The sequence below is a fragment of the Mustela lutreola genome, chromosome X, assembly GCF_030435805.1.
Source record: "Mustela lutreola isolate mMusLut2 chromosome X, mMusLut2.pri, whole genome shotgun sequence".
Taxonomy (NCBI): domain Eukaryota; kingdom Metazoa; phylum Chordata; class Mammalia; order Carnivora; family Mustelidae; genus Mustela; species Mustela lutreola.
Window position 1 is genome coordinate 33,235,024 of NC_081308.1, and position 19,533 is coordinate 33,254,556.

The 19,533-nt window shown below is 41.7% G+C and overlaps 1 protein-coding gene across 1 annotated transcript in view; it reads left to right on the forward strand.

The window, feature by feature from the left end:
- Nucleotides 1-16,143, forward strand: part of XK (X-linked Kx blood group antigen, Kell and VPS13A binding protein) — a 42,103-nt gene extending 25,960 nt beyond the window's left edge. The window contains exon 3 of the mRNA XM_059157671.1: nt 12,246-16,143. Coding sequence (XP_059013654.1) covers nt 12,246-13,072 — 827 coding nt within the window. The 3' untranslated portion in view covers nt 13,073-16,143. The remainder of the gene's footprint in view (nt 1-12,245) is intronic.
- Nucleotides 16,144-19,533: the final 3,390 nt, after the last annotated feature.

The following is a 19,533-nucleotide window of genomic DNA, read 5'->3' on the forward strand; positions in this document are numbered from 1 at the left end:
ATTTCTGGGTGTTTGATTTTCTGGTAAACGGGGGGCATTCCAGAAACCTATTTTGTTCATGTATTTTTCAGCCTTATATTTTATATCTTTCTGCCTTTCTTTGGAGAAGATCCCATATGCATTAGAAATATTCTTTTTTTAAGATTTTTTTAAAAATTTATTTTTTAGTAGGCAGAGAGAGAGAGGAGGAAGCAGGCTCTCCGCTGAGTGGAGAGCCCGATGTGGGGCTCGATCCCAGGACTCTGGGATCATGACCTGAGCCGAAGGCAGAGGCTTTAACCCACTGAGCCACCCAGGCGCCCCCATTCTTCCTAAATTTAACTCACCTCTGAATGCACTGGGGAAAAAGTACTCTTGTGTACTATCAAAACTTCTTATCCAGGCTTGGCTTCTGTCTGGGTGTAGTCTTCGATTTTCTTTTCGGGATTCTGTGGCTACAAGCCAGTGGAAGTTACTTAGTTACTTAACGCTACTCAGTGGGAAGGACCGCTGCCTACCCCCCCGCCCCAAACAGTATGTTGTCAAGGCTGTGCTTGGATTCCCTGGAGGATGGCAGTGCTGCTTTTACAGCTTCTCAGGTTTCCTTCTAGAGCCTGTGTTTGAAGAATCCGGCACAGGGCCTTCTGATTCCACATCCACATCTCCGCAAAGTAGGTCTTGGTAGGACAGCATGGAACTGGGGGCACTGAGCAGGTATAGTCGCACACAGAAGAACTGAGGTCTGCTTTGCAAAGTCCAAGGCGTTTACTTATCCATTTTTTATTATTTATATTCTACATATTTCTAAAGGTTTTCATGTTATTTACAGCTGTAAGCACATACAAAATAAGGCCATTAAATAAGAACAGAAAAGCATTTGAAAAGAGGGAAGGGAAGATAGATTTGGGAGAAAATTATACTGAGAATCATTGTGGGAGTTGAAAAAACTAGTGGAGTAAGGAGGTGTGTGTAAATATTTGTGTGTGTGTCTGTGGCTCAAGTGTTGGCGAAGGCAGAAAACGGAAGAGATTATTTCAGTTGTGGAGGGTCAAGTGGCCATGCCTGATTATTTTTAAAGTTCACTGTACTTGAGTAACTGTGTTTTAAGAAGGTATGGTGTGTCTTGCTGTAGTTGAGAAGGTGCAGCAGAATGCAGAACTTCTGTCTTGGGCTTCTGAGTAGTCCTGCTACAATCTTGCTATTAGATAACCTGATATAGGGGCCTGTGCATGGGTCAGGTACTAAGTTTCTATGTCTGGGTATGGAGGGCAAAGGTTTTCTTTTCTGTAGCTCAACTCACTGGTGCCTTGTCTCTCTGCCTGAGGCAGGATGATAAGGAAGTTGGTAGGGCAGATAGAGGAGTGTTACTCCCATTTGTTGTGCCTTGGGAGGTGATTCCCAGAAACCAGCTTAGTGCAGTGTGATGCCTGCCCACTCCCCAGTGCCTAGACAGCATGATTTCAGGAAGTTTTTATGTAGAGAACACTCATGTAATAGAAGATAGGTATGAAATTTGGGCTCAGTGGAAACAAGGAAGGATTGGACAACTCCCCAAATGCTTGGGAGGGATTCTCCACAGTCCTTGAAGACCTGGGCAATTTCAAGGATAGCAGATTCCTGCTTCTTGCCTTCCATTGATAAAAAAGATGAAAAGTGAAGCTAAGACCACAGCTAGGGAAATGAACCTCATTATATTTATTTGGGCATAATTGCCTACTGGTTAAGACCAAGATTCTAGAGCAAGATAGCTTACGTTTGGATTTTAGCTCTGCTAGTTGAGTGATTTCTAGGAAGTCATTTAGCATCTTTGTGTATCTGTTTTGTCTTCTGTATAATGAATATAATAAGAGTATTTACTTTATAGATTTTATAAATTTATAAATTACTTTATAAAGAGTATTTACTTTATAAAATTATTGTTAGGATGAAGTGATGAGTACCTATAAAATGTTTATACTAGTCCTTGGTATGAAGTAAAAGTACAATAATTTTTTTGGACATAAGAGAGATGATCTGGAGTATATTTTATCATCCAGTTTCCTTAGGCAAGAAATACAAATATTTTGGAGAGAAAAATAAAATCATTCAGGATCTTTGGGGATTGTAGATGGTAATAATCACATTATGCATGCTATGAATGTTGGGCTATAATATTTGTTCTGACACTTCTGAATACAAAACAAGATAATAAATACATATTGAAACTCCTCAATTTCTGACCAAACATCTAGAAGATGGCAGATGTTCAAGTGGGATTTTGGTAACAGTTAAGGTCTTCATCACCCAAACTTTAAAATGTATTTTATAGCATTTTAGGGTGTCATTCTGGTTACATCTTTAGAGCCAGTTTTGTTAAGTAGCTAAGTAGTGCTAAGTGAGCTAAGTAGGGGTTTGAACTGTGTTTTCTATTTGGCATTTTGCCAGTGTAGGGAAGGAAATTTTCTGGAACAACTTCATTGTGGGTTTTTTTGCCTTTGTAATCTAATAAACATTTATTAAGTGCCTAGTTTAAGTATAATAGTATTTCTAGATGTATTTAAGTAAACATTTCATTGAAGTATAAAAGGTGCGCACAAAACTATACTCATCATGTGGGTGATTAATTATCAGAGAGTAAATGTGCCCATGTAGCCCTCTATCCAGGTCAAGAAACAGAAGAGTTCCTTATCACTTTCCCAAGCTTCCTTCCCAAAGGGTATCCACTAATCAGAAAGCAGACTTCTAACATCACAGATTTTTAATTAATTTTTCCTGATTTTAAAAAAATCCATGTAAATAGAATCAGGCCTAGCTTCTTTCATTCGACACACTTTGTGAGAGTTATTTATGTTGTGGATTGTGGCACAAGTTTGTTCTTTAGTGTAGTTGTGTAGCATTCCATTGTATGGATATACCACAATGAATTGATACAGTCTTCTCTTGATTAATACTTAGATTATTTCCAGATTTAGGATTATTAAGAATAATGCCACTGAAAAAATCCTAGTAAATAAATGCCTTTTAGTGTATATGTATATGCGCTCTCCTATGTCTATACTCAGGAGTTGAATTCCTGGGTCATAGGAATGCCTATGTTTAGCTTTTTGTAGAAACTGCAAAAGTGGTTGTATCAGTTTACATTCCCACAAGCAATGTATAAGAGTTCCAATGGCTAACACCTGGTTTTAATTTTAGGAACACAGTGGGTATATAATAGTGTCTCATTTTAGTTTGAATTTACATTTCTTGATGACTAATGAGCTTGAGTTCCTTTGCACATCTTTAGTGGACATTTTGGTGTGTGTGTGTGTGTGAGAGAGAGAGAGAGAGAGAGAGATGATTGTTTAAGTCTTTTTGCCCATTATAAAAATTGAGTTGTATTTATCTTTTTGGTCTCTGTTCAGACCTTCCTGTATCTTCATGTTTCCATGTGGGATCAATTTCACTGGGCCCAAAATATCACCTTTATTTCTTTATAGCAGGTCTGCTGGTGACAGATTTCCTCATTTTTGTTTTGTCATAAGATGTCTTTTACCTTCATCTTTAGACATTATTTTCTTCCCACTTTGAGATGTTCATTCCTTTGTCTTCTGGCTTCCATTATTTTTGTTGAAATGCCAATGTCCTTGTTGCTTCTTTGAAGTTAATTTTTTTTGTTTGCTTGATTGCTTTTTAAGGTTTTCACTTTGACTATAGTGTTCAGCATTTTAACACGATATGCTTAGTGTAGTTTTCATATTTATCCTGCTTGGGGTTTAGTTTTATCTTTCAGCAGCTCGGGAAAATTCTCAACCTTCATTTCTTTAAATACTGTTTTGGACCCCTTTTTTTTTTTTTCTCTCTCTCCCCACTCCCTGACATTTTCACTTTCCTGTAAGTCTCTCATCCTTTTTGTTTCCCCATTTTCTTCTGACTTGCCTTCTGTCTGGTACCAATTGTCTTTATAGCTATTTGTAACCTCTTAAACTCATTTGTTGATTTTTAAATTGTATTTACTATATTTTTCAGTTCCGTTTTTAAAATAGTTTCCAGTTCCTGATAAATTCTCCATCTTCTTATACAATTTTGTGAACATATTAATTACAGATATTTTTAAGTCCAAGTCAGATACTTCCAATATCTATTATCTCCTATTGGCTTGTTTTTATCATCTGTTTTCATTCTTGGATTTTGATAATTTCTTGGTTTTGTTGTTGGCATGCCAACTTATTTTTAATTAAATGTCAGTTGTTTGTTTATTTGTTTTAAAAAGAGAGATAATTTGAGGCTCTGGATGAATTCTCTTTCTCCAGGAAGATTTAACACCTTTTTTTTTTTTTTTTTTTTGAGAGCGAGCAAGTGAGTAGGGCTGGGGGGTTAGCTGGGGAGGGGCAGACAGAGGGGGAGAGAGAATAGTAAGCAGGCTCGATGCCCAATGTGGAACCTGTCTTGAGGCTCCATCCCACTGCGTGACACCATGACCTGACCCGAAATCAAGAGTCAGACTGAGCTACCCAGGCGCCCCCAGGAAGATTTAACTTTTGTTTATAGCAGGTAATTGGATTAGATACAGGTGAATGTGATTATTTGCAACTTGAGTTGGTTGACTAATATACTTAAGTCTTTGTGAGGGCTTATCTGTTTCTGGTCACCCTTGCCCCTCCCCAGCTAACCCCCCAGCCCTACTCACCCACTGCTGGGTTCCCACCAGAAAGCTTTCAGTCAGAATGTCAATATTTGCTCCCATACCCACCTGCTCTGAGACATTACTGAAAGCTGTGTTCAAAGTCTTAGTCTCTTAGTACCTGCTGTCATACGGGCAAATATCTTGAGGGGAAAAGCAGCTTCAGAATTTTTTCTTGGGATTTTTCTTTGCGATCTTGGCCCCGGAAATACTCACTGCTTTGGTAGATCTCTGATGCCTTTGAGTGGATGTTTTTCCAGTTGTTCTTGGCAGAAATATTAGACCAAAACAAAGGAATCTACCATTGCCAGGATGAAAATCCCTTTTGGCTTTTTCATGCCAGTTTTTTTTTTAGGGAATTAAAAATGCATGAAAAGATAGAATTATACTTTTTTTTAATGCTCATTGATGGCTCTGGGTAAGGCTGATATAAATTAGTCTGTGCAGATATGGCCTTTGAATTTTGTCAGACTTTTTGGGATACTTATGGGACAGTGTGAAATTTCTTGTGAGTTTGTTCTACAGTTAGAAACGAAAAGGAACTAAGGAAGATGGACAGATGACCAATAAGCACATGAAAAGAAGAAAAGATGCTTGGCATCAAATTTTCCTGAGTCACCAGAAGAATGTAAATCAAAATCACAATGAGATACTACTTCACACCCACTTGGATGTCTAGGATCAAAAAGTTAGTAATAATAAGAATTAAGTCAATAATAGTAACAAACATTGACAAGGATATAGAGAAATTGGAAACCTCATCCGCTGCTGATGGGAATATAAAATGGTTCAGTTGCTTTGGGAAATAGCAAGGCAGTTCCTCAGATGATTAAATATAAAGTTATCATACGACCCAGCATATGATAGACTGAAGAGAATGTATTTGTACATGACCGTTCATAACAGCACTACTCAAAGTAACCAGAAATGATGCAAATTGACATCAACTAATGAATGAATTGAAAAGTGTACTGTAGTCCTACAGTAGAATATCATTTAACCATAAAAATGAGTGAAAGACTAATACATGCTACAGTATAGATGAACTTTGAAAACATTATACTAAGTGAAAGAAACTGGTCACAAAAGGCACATATTATGTGATTTCATTCACGTGAAAGTCCAAAACTGGGAAATCTTTGGAGACACAAAGTAGATTAGTGGTTGCTTCTGGCCGAGTATGGCAAGGGTCTTAGAGAAATGATAGCTAATGGGCACCGGATTTCTTTTTGAAGTGATAAAAATGTACTAAAATTGACTCTGGTGATGGTTGCACGTATTTGTGAATGGACCTCAAAGAAACCCACTGAATTGTACACTTTAGATTGTGAGTTGTATGGTGTGTGAAATTATATCTCAGTAAAGCCATTAAAATAAAGAACCAAAGCCATTTTTGTGGTAGCAGCTGGGGAGGGAGGGTAGCAGAGGCAGATACAAGTTCATGGTGATGACGAGCTCTCTCATTCTCAGCCTCTTTATTGACAGTTTGTTAACCGATCGTTGGGGCCTGGAGTCGAATTAGAGCTGCACACTGGAAAAAAACGATAAAGTAGAACCCTGGGTTCTAGAATAAGCAGTCAGGGATCACTCCCAGGAGTAAGCTGTAGAATCCCACCAGAATAGTGATCTACTAGATAAGTGGCCCAGGAAAACCCAACACTGCCAGGATCCTCCAGAATGGTCTTGCTTCTGGTTGGGCCTCACATGCGGATGCAGTGCTTAGCTTCCTTAGTTATGCCCGTGGTCAGAGAATATTGTACTGGTCCTACATCTCCCTGTTTTGCAGGCCTGTCATGTACCTCAAAGAGGATTTTTTTAGAATGTAGACTTGAATCTCAAAGACATTTTCTAATTTGGATCTGACCTCAGGAAATGTTGGAAACGGGTGCAACTTCTTGATTGAGAAAGGCCCACGGAAGCAGATGTATTTGCATAGGAAGCCCATAACCGCAGACATCCCCCTCTGGTAAGGGGCTTTGAGAGTTCTCATTGCTCACTTCAATTATAAGTCTGTGAGAGACCCGGAGCTTACATTCTGTATTCAGTGCAGAAAAAGGGCTGTTCACAGGTTGTGCCATTTTTAATTCACTTATTCATTTATTCAGTATACATGTATCAATTACCTGCTTTGTGCCAGTCACTGTGCTAGGTGCTGGTGACAAAAATCTGTATCAAAACAGAGGCACCACATAGGAGATCATGCCAAACCCAAGATATCAAGTGATGAAATCAAAGTCTGCATAGATAGATGGCTGTAAGATCTCAATAAAGGGGCAGTTAATTGGGCTCAGAAGAGTCTTGGAAGCATTTAGCACAAGTGAATGAATGTAGTCAAATAAAAGCTGAAGAAAAGCATCATTGATGAGTTAACACTTTAACTGAACCTTAAAACAAATAGGGTTTATCCAGGCAAAAAGACAAGGAAGACTGGCGGCAGAGAAAGAAAGGAGTTAGGACCCCGTGGCAAGAACCACATGAGAGTTAACAAGGGACAGAACCAGAAAGGCAAGAGGAAAAGAACTTCGGGCAGTACTTCTCAAACTGTAATAGTCATACTAATCACCTTGAAAATCCTGTCGAAATACAGATTCTGATTCACTGGGTCTGAGGTGGAGCACGTCTAACAAATTCCCAGTGTCTTCGCCACTGGTCCATGAGCCACACAGAGCAGCAAGAGTTGAGAGATCTACTTGGCTGTGATGGGACAGGAAGGTGAAAAGTCCTACTGAACACGTAGATTTCTGGATAGGGTGATCTGGGCTGATGGTGTGTCATGGGCTAATAGAGGAAACATCAGGAATTTTCAGGAAAATAAGTTTTGTTCTGTGGTTTTGTTTTGAGGCACTTGTAAGATCTGTAGGAAGAGAAATCTAGTAGGCCACGGGATAGAAGGAGACCATAAAAGCATGGCTCCTGAGTGGAAGAGAAAGATGTACCTATGGATGAAGTTGAGAAGAGGCTACAAGGAAAGCAAGAGAATGATTAGTAGCAAACAACGTGATCTCTTCTCCAAGAGAAGTTTCGAGAAGGTGTGAGTAAGCAGCATCCCATGTTACAGAGAGATCAGGAAGGAGCCAGACCAGAATCCAGACTGCAAGGAGTTTGAGGATGAAGGAGTGAGTGTTGTGATCAGAGATAACTCAGGAGGTTTGACTGAAAAGCGTCAAGGACAGAGGAATAGTAGACAGAAGTTCAGGGTGACGGACGGGTCCTTCCTCTCTCTCTCCCGCACCCTACTCTTCCTTCCCTTCCCTCCCTCCCTGTCTCTCTCCCTCTCTTCCTTCCTCCCTTTTAGCATTATTATTATAGCAATTTTGCGACAGGCGAAAAGATTGAGAAGCTACTATAATGAATCTCCCGTTTCATCACACAGCTCCCACAATTATGTCGGTTTTTGCAAGTGAAGGATGGTTTTTTAGATGCAGCTGACATAGGCATATTCATACACTCAAGGAACAAAGCCGAGAGAGCGAGAGCAGCTGCAAATTCAGAAGAGAAAGACGATAATTGATGGAACAAGGTTTTTGAAAAGGAAGCAAGTGGTGGAGTGCAGTACAGGTGGAGATCGTGGCTCTCGACAGTAAAGAAAGCACTTTCCAGCTGCTGAGTTGAAAGAAAAAGAGATGAAAATACTGCCCTTCAGAAATCTGGTTAAAGGCATGCCTGGGTGGCTCAGCCGTTGAGCGTCTGCCTTGGGCTCAAGTCGTGATCCCAGGGTTCAGGGATCGAGTCTCACATGGGGCTCCTTGCTTGGCGGCGAGCCTGCTTCTCCCTCTGCCCTCCCCCTGCTTATGCGTGCTCTCTCTCTTTTTCTGGCAAATAAATAACAAAAATTTTTAGAGAGAGAGAAAGAAATCTGGTTAAAATTCCTATTTTCAGAAGCTTCCTGTGCTAACCCCTTCAATTGCTCTCTGCCACCTCAGTGTGCCTCGGTTCCTTCCTTGAAGTCATTCACTAAATTTGGGGGAAATGTCTATTCCACCTAAACATTTGATAAGTTTAGTCATTTTTATTTGAAGATCCAGTGTCCATGGAGAGTAGTCACATCACAGAGAACTGCCATATACCGTCTCCCATCTGGGGAGCAGCCGCTGTTACCTCTCCAAAGCAACAGAGAAGCTGTTCCCCTTCTCCTACATAGAGAATTCTCCTGCTAAGAGGAATATTCTTCATCACTTAACATAGAGATTTGGTTTGGGTGTCAAGTCAGGAAATGAGTAAATTCATGCCTAATAACAATTTGTTTCTCTATGAAATAGGAAAAGAGTTCATTTGGGAGGAGATGATTTGACGGGAATTGAGTAGGAAGAAGCTTTATAAGTATGGCAAGAGTTTGGAATAGTGCCAAAGTCTTCTGTTCAGCTTTACCTAAGGGGATGTCTTGCCTTCTAATAAAAGACTAGAGCAGCAAAATGCCCCCCGCCACACACACACTCATAGGAAATGAGAATAGGATTATTAGAGGGAAGTGAGACTTCTATGAAGTGCCACTAAAATGAGCAGGACTGCCAATGGAGCCCTTTTGTGTTGACTGTGGAAAGATAAGGTTGGAAAGTGGCATCACGGAACTTTTTTCCGTTTAAGTCTGAATAAGTAGGTATTCGCATGACAGCTTAATTCAAGAGGTAGAGATGTGCATTCCAAGCATTTTGTACAAGCCTTCTTGTCTTCCAAGTACATCTCTCTTCCTGGACCCCTTTCTACCTGTGACATTTTGCAATGACCACCCAACAGTGGGAATGACAATTGAAGTCAGTGATTTTATGACAATTTCTTTGCATTCTCAAAAGGCTTCAGTGGGTGGTTGCCACCGAGCACCAGTTGGGTAATCGTTGGCTCATTCTCTTTATAGAGAAATAAATGCAATTTGGAAATAATTGGCCTAACAAGAGAAAAATGGGTAAATGCTTAAAAAATCATTTGGGTCATTGTACTGTTAAAAGTAATAAATAATTTGAAGAACCAAAATATAACTATATAAATACTATATGTATGCAAAGATACAATTGACATTTTAATTACTTATGCTTAGCTCATCTTCTGCATATGAAATATTTTTCTTGTGGGGAAAACCGAAGGGCTAAGAGAAGAAGATTCAATGTTAAATCCTTAGGGTGTAGAAATTTGTAAAAATATAAAATACATAAAACATATAAAAATACATCACTGGTGGGGCGCCTGGGTGGCTCAGTGGGTTAAGCCGCTGCCTTCGGCTCAGGTCATGATCTCAGGGTCCTGGGATCGAGTCCCGCATCAGGCTCTCTGCTCAGCAGGGAGCCTGCTTCCTCCTCTCTCTATCTCTCTCTGCCTGCTTCTCTGCCTACTTGTGATCTCTCTCTGTCAAATAAATAAATAAAATCTTTAAAAAAAAAAATACATCACTGGTAACGTACTACTTTACAACGCTCCGCTGAGTTAGCCTCTCAGGAAAAATAATTCAGTCCAATTGCTGCCCAGTATACTCCTGTGATAGTGTTTCTGTCTTTTAAATTTGATTAGTAGATGATAGTCTTTCCAGTGAATGGATTTGATGATTTAAATCAGTGCCAAAAGACAATGAAAAAAGTCGATGCTTTGAGTAAAACTGAGCTTCTCCCAGGCAAATAAGTAACAAAGCCTCAGAGCTTTTATGTCCACCAAATATAGATGTTTTTTCATTGATTTAGAACTTAAATAAGGAGGGGCACCTGGGTGGCTCAGTGGGTTAAAGCCTCTGCCTTCGGCTCAGGTCATGGTCCCAGGGTCCTGGGATCGAGCCCCGAACACGGTACCATGTCCCATTTTTTTTTTTAAGATTTCATTTATCTGAGTGGGGGCGGGAGAGAGAAAGCCTGAGCCGGGGGTGGGGGGGGTGGGGGGTGGGGCATTGGGAGAGGGAGAAGCAGTGTCCCCACTGAGCAAGGGGCTCGATCCCAGGACCCTGAGATCATGGCCTGAGTCGATGGCAGACGCTTCACTGACTAAGCCCCCCAGCCGCCCCACCAGGTCCCATTTAAAATGAGCCATATTTATGCTTGGTATAAATTGAAAGCCATTAGCCACAGGTCATTTTTTTTTTAAGATTTTATTTATTTATTTGACAGAGATCACAAGTAGGCAGAGAGGCAGGCAGAGAGAGAGAAGGAAGCAGGCTATCCGATGAGCGGAGAGCCCGATGTGGGGCTCGATCCCAGGACCCTGGGATCAGGACCTGAGCTGAAGGCAGAAGCTTTAACCCACTGAGCCACCTAGGTGCCCCAAGCCACAGGTCATTTTAAGAAATAGGCAGCTCAAGGGGTGCCTGGGTGGCTCAGTGGGTTAAAGCCTCTGCCTTCGGCTCAGGGCATGATCCCAGGGTCCTGGGATGGAGCCCCTCATCTGGCTCTCTGCTCAGTGGGGAGTCTACTGCCCTCTCTCTCTCTGCCTGCCTCTCTGCCTACTTATGATCTCTCTCTCTTTCTGTGTCAAATAAATAAATAAAATCTTTAAAAAAAAACCCAGCTCTTTAAAAATAAATAAGCAGCTCAAGTTGAGATTTCTTGAAACACCAAGGCCTTTCAGCCCAAGACAAGATTCCCAGTAATGGTGAGAGATTCTCGTTTCTTCAGCAATCCGCAGTTATGGTCTTAAATGTAACTGAAGAGTAAAGAAAAGTGAGCATTCTATAGTTGGAATATTAATTGCAAGTTCTCGCAGATATAGAGGAACTCACTGAGCAATTTATTATTGAGACCTTTCTGTTTGTGTACCTACTGCTGTCCTGTGTTCAGAGGCACCAAGACAGAACGTCAGACTTGGTCATTTTTTTTTTTAAGATTTTATTTATTTACTTGACAGAGAGAGAGCACAAGTAGGCAGAGAGGCAGGCAGAGAGAGAGAGAGGAGGAAGCAGGCTCCCTGCTGAGCAGAGAGCCCGATGAGGGCCTTGATCCCAGGACCCTGAGATCATGACCTGAGCCCAAGGCTGAGGCTTATCCCACGGAGCCATCCAGGCACCCAGACTTGGTCATTCTTGACTCCGTGGGAATTTATAAGCTAAGGGAGGAGACAGAACACACCACATAAAGGAACTTACATATTCTGGCAGAGCAAGATGGCGTTAGAAAGATGTCTGAATTTGAGTTGACCCTGAAGCAGACATGGAGACAAGGCTCTGCGTGCATGTGTCTTTGGAGGAGGGGGTAAGGAGCACGGGAGAAGGGACTAAGACAAGGCAGGCACGGCAGCCAACAAAGGGAGCGGGGTTAGACAGCAGTCACCACGCATGACCAGCAAGCTGTCTGTAAGGAAACACTGGGAAATTGGAGAGGACACAGGCCTCGGAGTTGCGCTACCCAAGGCATGGAGGGCAGGGGGGTGGGCAGGGTAGTTCTGTTCCAGCTCTTATCAGGGCTAGACTTGGATCAGGAGGACTGTCCCGGAGCATGGATTCCCTGGCCCGTAGGCCTCCCCGGCCCCTGGGCAGAGCAGCATCATGCGGCCCTGGGAAAAGCCATGCAGCACAGCGAGCGGATACGGACTGCTGGCAGTCATCTGGTGAGCAGAGAAGAGAGGGGTCTGAGAAATAGGGACGAGGAAGTATCTGCGAGAGCAGGATTCTTGGTGCTGGTGAGACTCGACCGTGCTCTTTCTCTCCTCTCCCCAGGTCTCTTCATGGTCCTGTCGCTGTTGTCCATTGTATACGGAGCGTTGCGCTGCAACATTCTAGCCATCAAGATCAAGTACGATGAGTATGATGTCAAAGTAAAGCCTCTGGCCTATGTGTGTATCTTCCTCTGGAGGAGCTTCGAGATTGCCACTCGAGTCATTGTCCTGGTCCTCTTTACCTCCGTCCTGAAGGCCTGGGTGGTAATGGTCGTGCTCATCAACTTCTTCAGCTTCTTCCTCTATCCCTGGATCCTCTTCTGGTGCAGTGGCTCCCCATTCCCCGAGAACATCGAGAAGGCCCTCAGTCGCGTGGGCACCACCATTGTCCTGGGCTTCCTCACCTTACTCTATGCCGGGATCAATATGTTCTGCTGGTCAGCCGTGCAGCTGAAAATCAACAACCCTGACCTCATCAGCAAGTCCCAGAACTGGTACCGGCTCCTGGTGTACTACATGCTGAGATTCATTGAGAATGCCGTTCTCCTGCTCATGTGGTATCTTTACAAGACTGACATCTATATGTACGTGTGCGCGCCTCTGCTGATTCTGCAGTTGCTCGTTGGCTACTGCACAGCCATCCTGTTCATGCTTGTGTTCTATCAGTTCTTCCACCCTTGCAAAAAGCTCTTCTCCTCCACTGTTTCGGAAGGCTTTCAAGAGTGGCTAAAGTGTGTCTGCTGTCACTGCAGGCAGCGGAAGTCCCGTGAGTCTGTAGGCAAGGCGGATCAAAGGTCAGTCGGAGACAGAGATGAGACACCTTCTAGCAGTAAAATAAGTTCTGTGCCCAGCCAGATTTTGAATACCGAAGAGCTCTGCTCAGCTTAGTAGGACCCGAGTCTCTCGGAGTTCAGACCTACTGTTTTCTGGGTTGATCCTTGTTCTTCATACAAGGGACAGGCCCTGTGCAGTTGACAGAGAGGGAAGTTAGCTCTTAACTCCCTGTGAGTTGCTCCTCTTTAGAGAGCTCTTGGGCATGTGGGAACTATGGAGAGAAGCCAAGGAAAGCCCTGAGTATTGGAGAGGCAGCCCAGGGTCCCACTATTTATAGTTGACCTTAATCTCCCAGGTGTTACTGGCCTTTTCCCTGACAAGGGCCCTTTGCTATCTGAGTTGGGCTGGTTAGATCCATCAGGTAGAATGAGGACAGGAGCTTTCTGGTTTTCTAGGTTTTTTTGAACTGCTGGTGTAGGTAGCCTTTTGTTTTATTTTCTCTGAGCATAGCTTTCATTTAAGAGCTGTCCTCATGACCACAGAAGGTGACTAGGGTTTTGTCATCAGCAATATCATTCCTGTCAGACTTTTCAGAGAGGGCTGTTCAAGTTTGCTTTTTGAATAGGCAGATATTCCATTTTCTCTCATTAGGGCTCTTTGTACATAACCAGCTATAGCCACCTTGCCCTGCTGTGATTCAAAAGTTCCCACTTGGAGACTTTATTCCCAAGGATTCATGGATGCAAAATTGAATTCTGGGTTTGGCTTTGGAAGCCCGAGGATTTTAGGATGGTTTGTATTCCTTCAATGTGTTCAAGAGATTCTGGATTACAAGGGTTGTTAAAATATCAAAAGGATATAGGCTTTTATAAGCAGAAATCTTACCTTCTCAGGATGGTTGAAGATAAATGAATCTGCTGAAAGGCAGGTTTAAACCTCCTCAAGGTTCAGTCCCATCCTGCAATTCTGGGAAATTTGTAGTTGACTTTGTTAGGATTTGCCTTCTTGACAAAGAAGAAAAAAAGAGTCTTCTCTTCCGCCTTTTCTTCCTAGCCTGTCAGAAGAGCTTTAGACAAGAGTTACATTGGTTAACTTAAGCTTTTCTAGGGAACTCCTCAGAAATCTCTCCCCAGGCGTAACTACGTAGGGCATTTTACTTTTCATTATTGGAAAGGAAAGGGTCTCCTCTCCCAAGTTAGATACTGACTTCAGAAACTTTTAAATTATACAAAGAGATGAAATGACCAGAGGATTTTTGTCTTTAACTGAATGTATTTTGATTCGGCATGATTGTGAGTTTTTTGAATGCTATCTCCAATTTTATGCTTCTGTGCTCTCCTGTCTCCAGTATAATTTCTCTTTTAATCTGGAACCGTATTTATTTCATCAAAGGATTATATAGCGTATCCTCAGTTGTCTCGGGAAAATGCCCGGATCTAGTGCCATTATGTCTACCATAAAAACCTTGATAAGGAAATATCTGGATCAGGTGACTTGTCACTGACTAGGCTGGACATTGCATGGCAGTCAGGGTGTATGGTCTAAGGACCCCTAATGGCTGAACTTTCTGACCCACTCAGTTTCTTTCTTCTTTTCTTCCCCGCCCCACCCCCGACCCAGTTTTTAATAGGCAGTCTGTCAGGAGACAGGTTACACATGGTGAGTTTGAGCAGGAATTGTGGTCCAAATTAGAGAGGGATGGAGGGTCGGATACATCCAACCTTGGCTTGGAAGCCTGTCTCAAGAACTGTTACCAAATCTCAGCCTTCAAATGCATTTTAAATCATTTAAATGTAGAAGATAGCTAAGCATCTTAAATGACCCCAAACCAAACTAACAGTGATGGTCTGTCAGGCTCCTATAACCCAATTATAAGCCACATTTATAAGGCCAAAGAGGTTTGCTCACTAAACTGGACATCTTGTCATTTTTAACCCTTGACAGACAGATATCCCTGCTCTGGGACCATGTGTGTCCATTCACTTTGGGGGAGAGAAAACACTGTTATTTTCTGTGTGGTAAAAATTTAAGTCACGGTGAACTGAGAATTTTTGTTTTAAAATTATTTATATTATACCTCTGAAATCATAAAGTGATGATAGTTCAGACTGCAGAGCTAGGATGCCCGAAAGACAAACAAGCAAATTCCCTCGTGTGTTGAGAGTTAAAATGCTTTTCATTATAATTCCAATTTTTAAAACTCTCAGTGCTTTGTCTAATTAATTGCATGCCGTAACTTGTCATGACAGCTGCTCGAACTGAATCATGATCATTTAGCTGAATGGAGTTGAAGTGTTTCATCAGAATATATTGAAATAAGATCATCAAACACATTTAGGCTTTGTCTCTCCATTACTGGAGACAGCACAGTGTAGAGACTGGTGCCCCCTGTGTAGCCCACAAGTTACTGAATTGTCGTATGCCTCAGTTTCTTCACCCACCAAATTTGGATGATATACTTGCGCGGCCTACCTCACAAGGTTGTTGGTTGAAAGATCAAATTAAAATAAGAGATATGAAAATGCTGTGAAAATATCTTAAAGTGCCATGCATATTTAAGGAGTTGTTCGTATAGTTATTCAAGTCCATAAACAGGTTGTTACTATGTTTTTACTGTTAGAAGAGAAATAAGCAGTATCATCTCCATGAGTGTCTCGAGTGAATACCTTGGCCTTTGACCTTATGGAAGGGCAAGTGTAAATGGTCTTTATTCTGGAGAGAACTCAGCAGTTGCCCTTTGTCTGGCCATAGGTTGCTTACAAATATTAGCAACGAAACACATGGTACTTGGAGGAAGAAAACCTCACTGGAATCTGAGAAGTTGCTTTTGGTGATTATGCGTTGTTCATTTTTGTATCTTTCATCTTTCATGAAGGACATAGTAACTAGTGTCTTTTGACAGTTATGCTTTATGAGTTGAATGCCTGATCCTGTTAGACTTTAATTGAATATGGGTTTAATCTTTTCAGGCTTGTAAATGGGAAAATAAACATTAAAAGTGTCAAATACTGCATTTCCTTGGAAACCACCTTAGAACATTAGTGCTGTGGTTATGAGTGTTATGTGTCAGTACCTCTCAGTCAATAAACTGTGGATGTGAACTTTTTCGCAGGCTGCTTCGCAGCCATTGACTCTAATAACTACTGTTTATGTTTCTTCATATAATAAATTAATTTTTCAGTTTCCCCTTGTGTTTCATTCCTTATACAGTTCTTTCCTGGCTTTTTGATGTCAGGGATTATTTTAAAAACAGAAATTTGAAAATGGTTTCATTGTGATTAATTATGGTTTTTTTTAACCTCACCTGGAAATTCCTTCTGCAGGACGAGAAATTTGAGACTGCTAGGATTGTGACTTGCAAGACACCAACAGTTCATGGAATCTTCTGTTTCATAAGCATTTATTGCATTCGTTGAAGCTACACTGCTTGATACTGAGGTTCTGCTCAGCTGACTGTTGATTGCTGCGTGTGATACCAAAAAAAGAGAGGCAGTACAGATCTCTTCTAGACAAACATAAATGGTGTACTGATTCAGAAATAAACAGGTGACTTGATATTAACATAAATAATCAAATGTAAATGACAATCCATTTACAAACTATCCACTGATAGTTTTGGAAGAAAAACTATCAGTTATTGAAGGAGTTGTTTCAGAGCACGAGATAAACGGGGATTGTTTGAGTAATTCCTTTTCTGAAGATGGCCTTGCAATTTGGAAAGACTCAGCTAAAGGATAAGTCCTTTCAAAGATTGCCCTTGGCATTCAGTCAACCCCTTGAGAAAACTGAATGTCAACAAGTACAATGTTTAAGTAGGTCAACCTAAAATTACTTCATTTGCTGTTTGTAAGTGTTTCAGTTTGAAGTATTTTCAAACTAATGGAAAAACCTCAAGAAACTGCAAGGGATTCCTTTCTATCTTGCACCTTGGTCTACCTATTAACATCTTTCTGTGTTTGCTTTGTCATTCTTGTTTTGTCTCTTTCGCGCTTTATTCCGAAATACTTCAGTGTGTGTTTCCTAAGGGCAGAGGCATAGTACAGTGACTGAATTTGGGAAATTTAACACAGACACAATACTAGTTATCTGTCTGGCCTCCACAGTCCATTTAACAATGGTGCCAAACACTTCATTTGTTTTCACAAAGCTTCCCCAATGATGTGAATCTACACAGTCCTCTTCTTGGAGGGTCTCTTTATTTAAAGTTATGAGTAAGGTTTAACTTCCTGTGAACACTGGGGCATGTTATCAGTACTGATGAACAGCTTAAAACCATACATTTGGGATGTTTACTGGTAAACTGGGAAATTTTTTCAGGAGTGCCCATTTTACGCATCAAGTTTGGCTGCCTAATATGTGAGCCTGTAGTTTACTGTCCTGCCCCACGCACCGTGATAGTTCCGTTTTACACTGTGTAGGCTCAAGTTTGTAAAGATTAGGAAGGAGCTGAGGGAAATAGATGTTATTCCTCTATGGCTATATGGTTCCCCCCTTCCAGGAGACTATACACTCTTTGCATATCTTTCCAAAGAGGAAAGAACTCAGAAGTGGCAACTCTAGGAGCACCTGGGTGGCTCAGTGGGTTAAGCCTCTGCCTTCAGCTCAGGTCATGATCTCAGGGTCCTGCTCAGCGGGGAACCTGCTTCTTCTCTCTCTCTCTGCCTGCCTCTCTGCCTACTTGTGATCTCTGTCTGTCAAATAAATAAATAAAATCTTTAAAAAAAAAAAAAAAGAAACTGGGAATTCAGAAACATCCCTAATGCTGTCATTCCCAGTGCATAATAAACCCTATCAGACTAGGCCCTTAACCTGCAAAGAAGCTGTGTCTGTTGCAGAAGCCTGCCCTACGGAATGCCCCATTCCTCCTTCTCACCCCCTCTGCAGACTTGTTTCTCTGTCTGTGATTAGGCCCAGGAGGTCAGAAGCAGTGTTGGCCTAAGTGGGTTTTGGAAGCCAGAGCGTCATAGATCTGGAGATCTTGCCTGACTTCTGGTCCCTCCCTGCCTCCCATCCTGAATTAATTCTTTCTCTCTGAATGATGGGTTCCTGATTGAAACCTGATTAGCTTGCTTCCTAGAGCCCTGGGAATAGCACCTTCCATAGACATCTGGTTTCATTTCTTATCAGTCAGCTTCCTACTTTAATCACCTACACTGTACAGTTTACGAGGCAGGTTTCAAGGAGCAATAGCACTCAAGAAACAAAACAGGATTTAGAAATCTATTTTGGGGTGGTGCTGTAAGACTATCTTTCCTTCTCTTCAGCACAGAGAAGAATGGTTCTCCAGTTTCACCTTCTAACAAGGGGACTTGAAGCAGAGTGACAGATTTTTTTAGAGCAACGGTGCCCAGCCTGACCTCCAAGAACTGGACCGGCATTGCCCTTCTCACACTAACTAGGTGTTTCCACACTAACGTTAGACATGTATGGAACACACTTGTGTGGTTCGTTTTCAAACCAATGGGGATGCTTTTGGGAGTGATAGACCAGACTGATTAAATGTGTTGCTGTATTTAAGGTAACTGCGTCATCATCCCCCAGCCTCTACCATGAACAGGTCTTAAAAATTCAACTACGGTCAGGAGGGAGGTGACCTTAAAAGACCTCCTCTGTAACTGGAAATGTCAGGAATCACTACGTAGAAAGTTGTTTTTTGCTGTTGTTGGTTTCTTCTTCTTCTTTCTTTCTTTCTTTTTTTTTTTTTTTTTTTTTTTTTGCTCTGCTGGAATAATTTCTCAAATATACTTATCTCTTTTATCTACTTATACTCTTTTCTTTTGGAAATGAAAGTTGCTCACATGCAAATCACTTGGCTTCTCTCATTTGCAGTTGGATTCAAGAGATGAGAAAATATTTTTAGTTTCAAAATGTGATGTGAATGTTCTAACTTCACGAAGTAAATTATCCACCTTCACACAAAGTATGTCATCAAGGTGAAATGTTTCAAAGCACTAATAAATGTTATGTCAGCAGAATAACCATCCCAATAACGAAGTGATTTCTGGGCATTCCTCACTTCACCTCCCAAGTGACCTCCTTGGACTTACTAGGAATTATTTTATCAAGATACCTCCAACTACAATTTGTAGAAAACCCAATCAAAAGTGGTTTTTAAACAAGTGGTTTTTATCTGACCTAACAAGTCTGGAGAGAGGTGGTTCTAGATTGCCGTGGGCCAAATAGCCTCAGGCCCAGGGGCCTTCCAATTTCCTCTCTGCTGTCTGCAACCTGTCACTTCACCTCCATGCTCGCCTCCTTGTAATTCCAAGACAGCAACCTGAGTCCCAAGAGGGCATTTTTCTTTGGGCAACTCTTTTACTTCTGGAGAAAAAACTTTCCTAGAAGCCCCCAGCACCTACAGCAGAACTTCCCCAATTTCTTCCTGGCTGGGGTTGAGTCACATCCCTCCTCTAAAGCTGTCTCAGGCAAGGAGAATGCAATCGCCATGCTTTCCTATGACTGCACATTGTTCAGTCCCTGGGGGCTGGCAAAGGGGCCACTGTCCATTAGCTTATGGGAGGACGAATACCCACAAAAACAGGGTTCTGCTAGCAACAGCAAGTGGGGGAAATAGC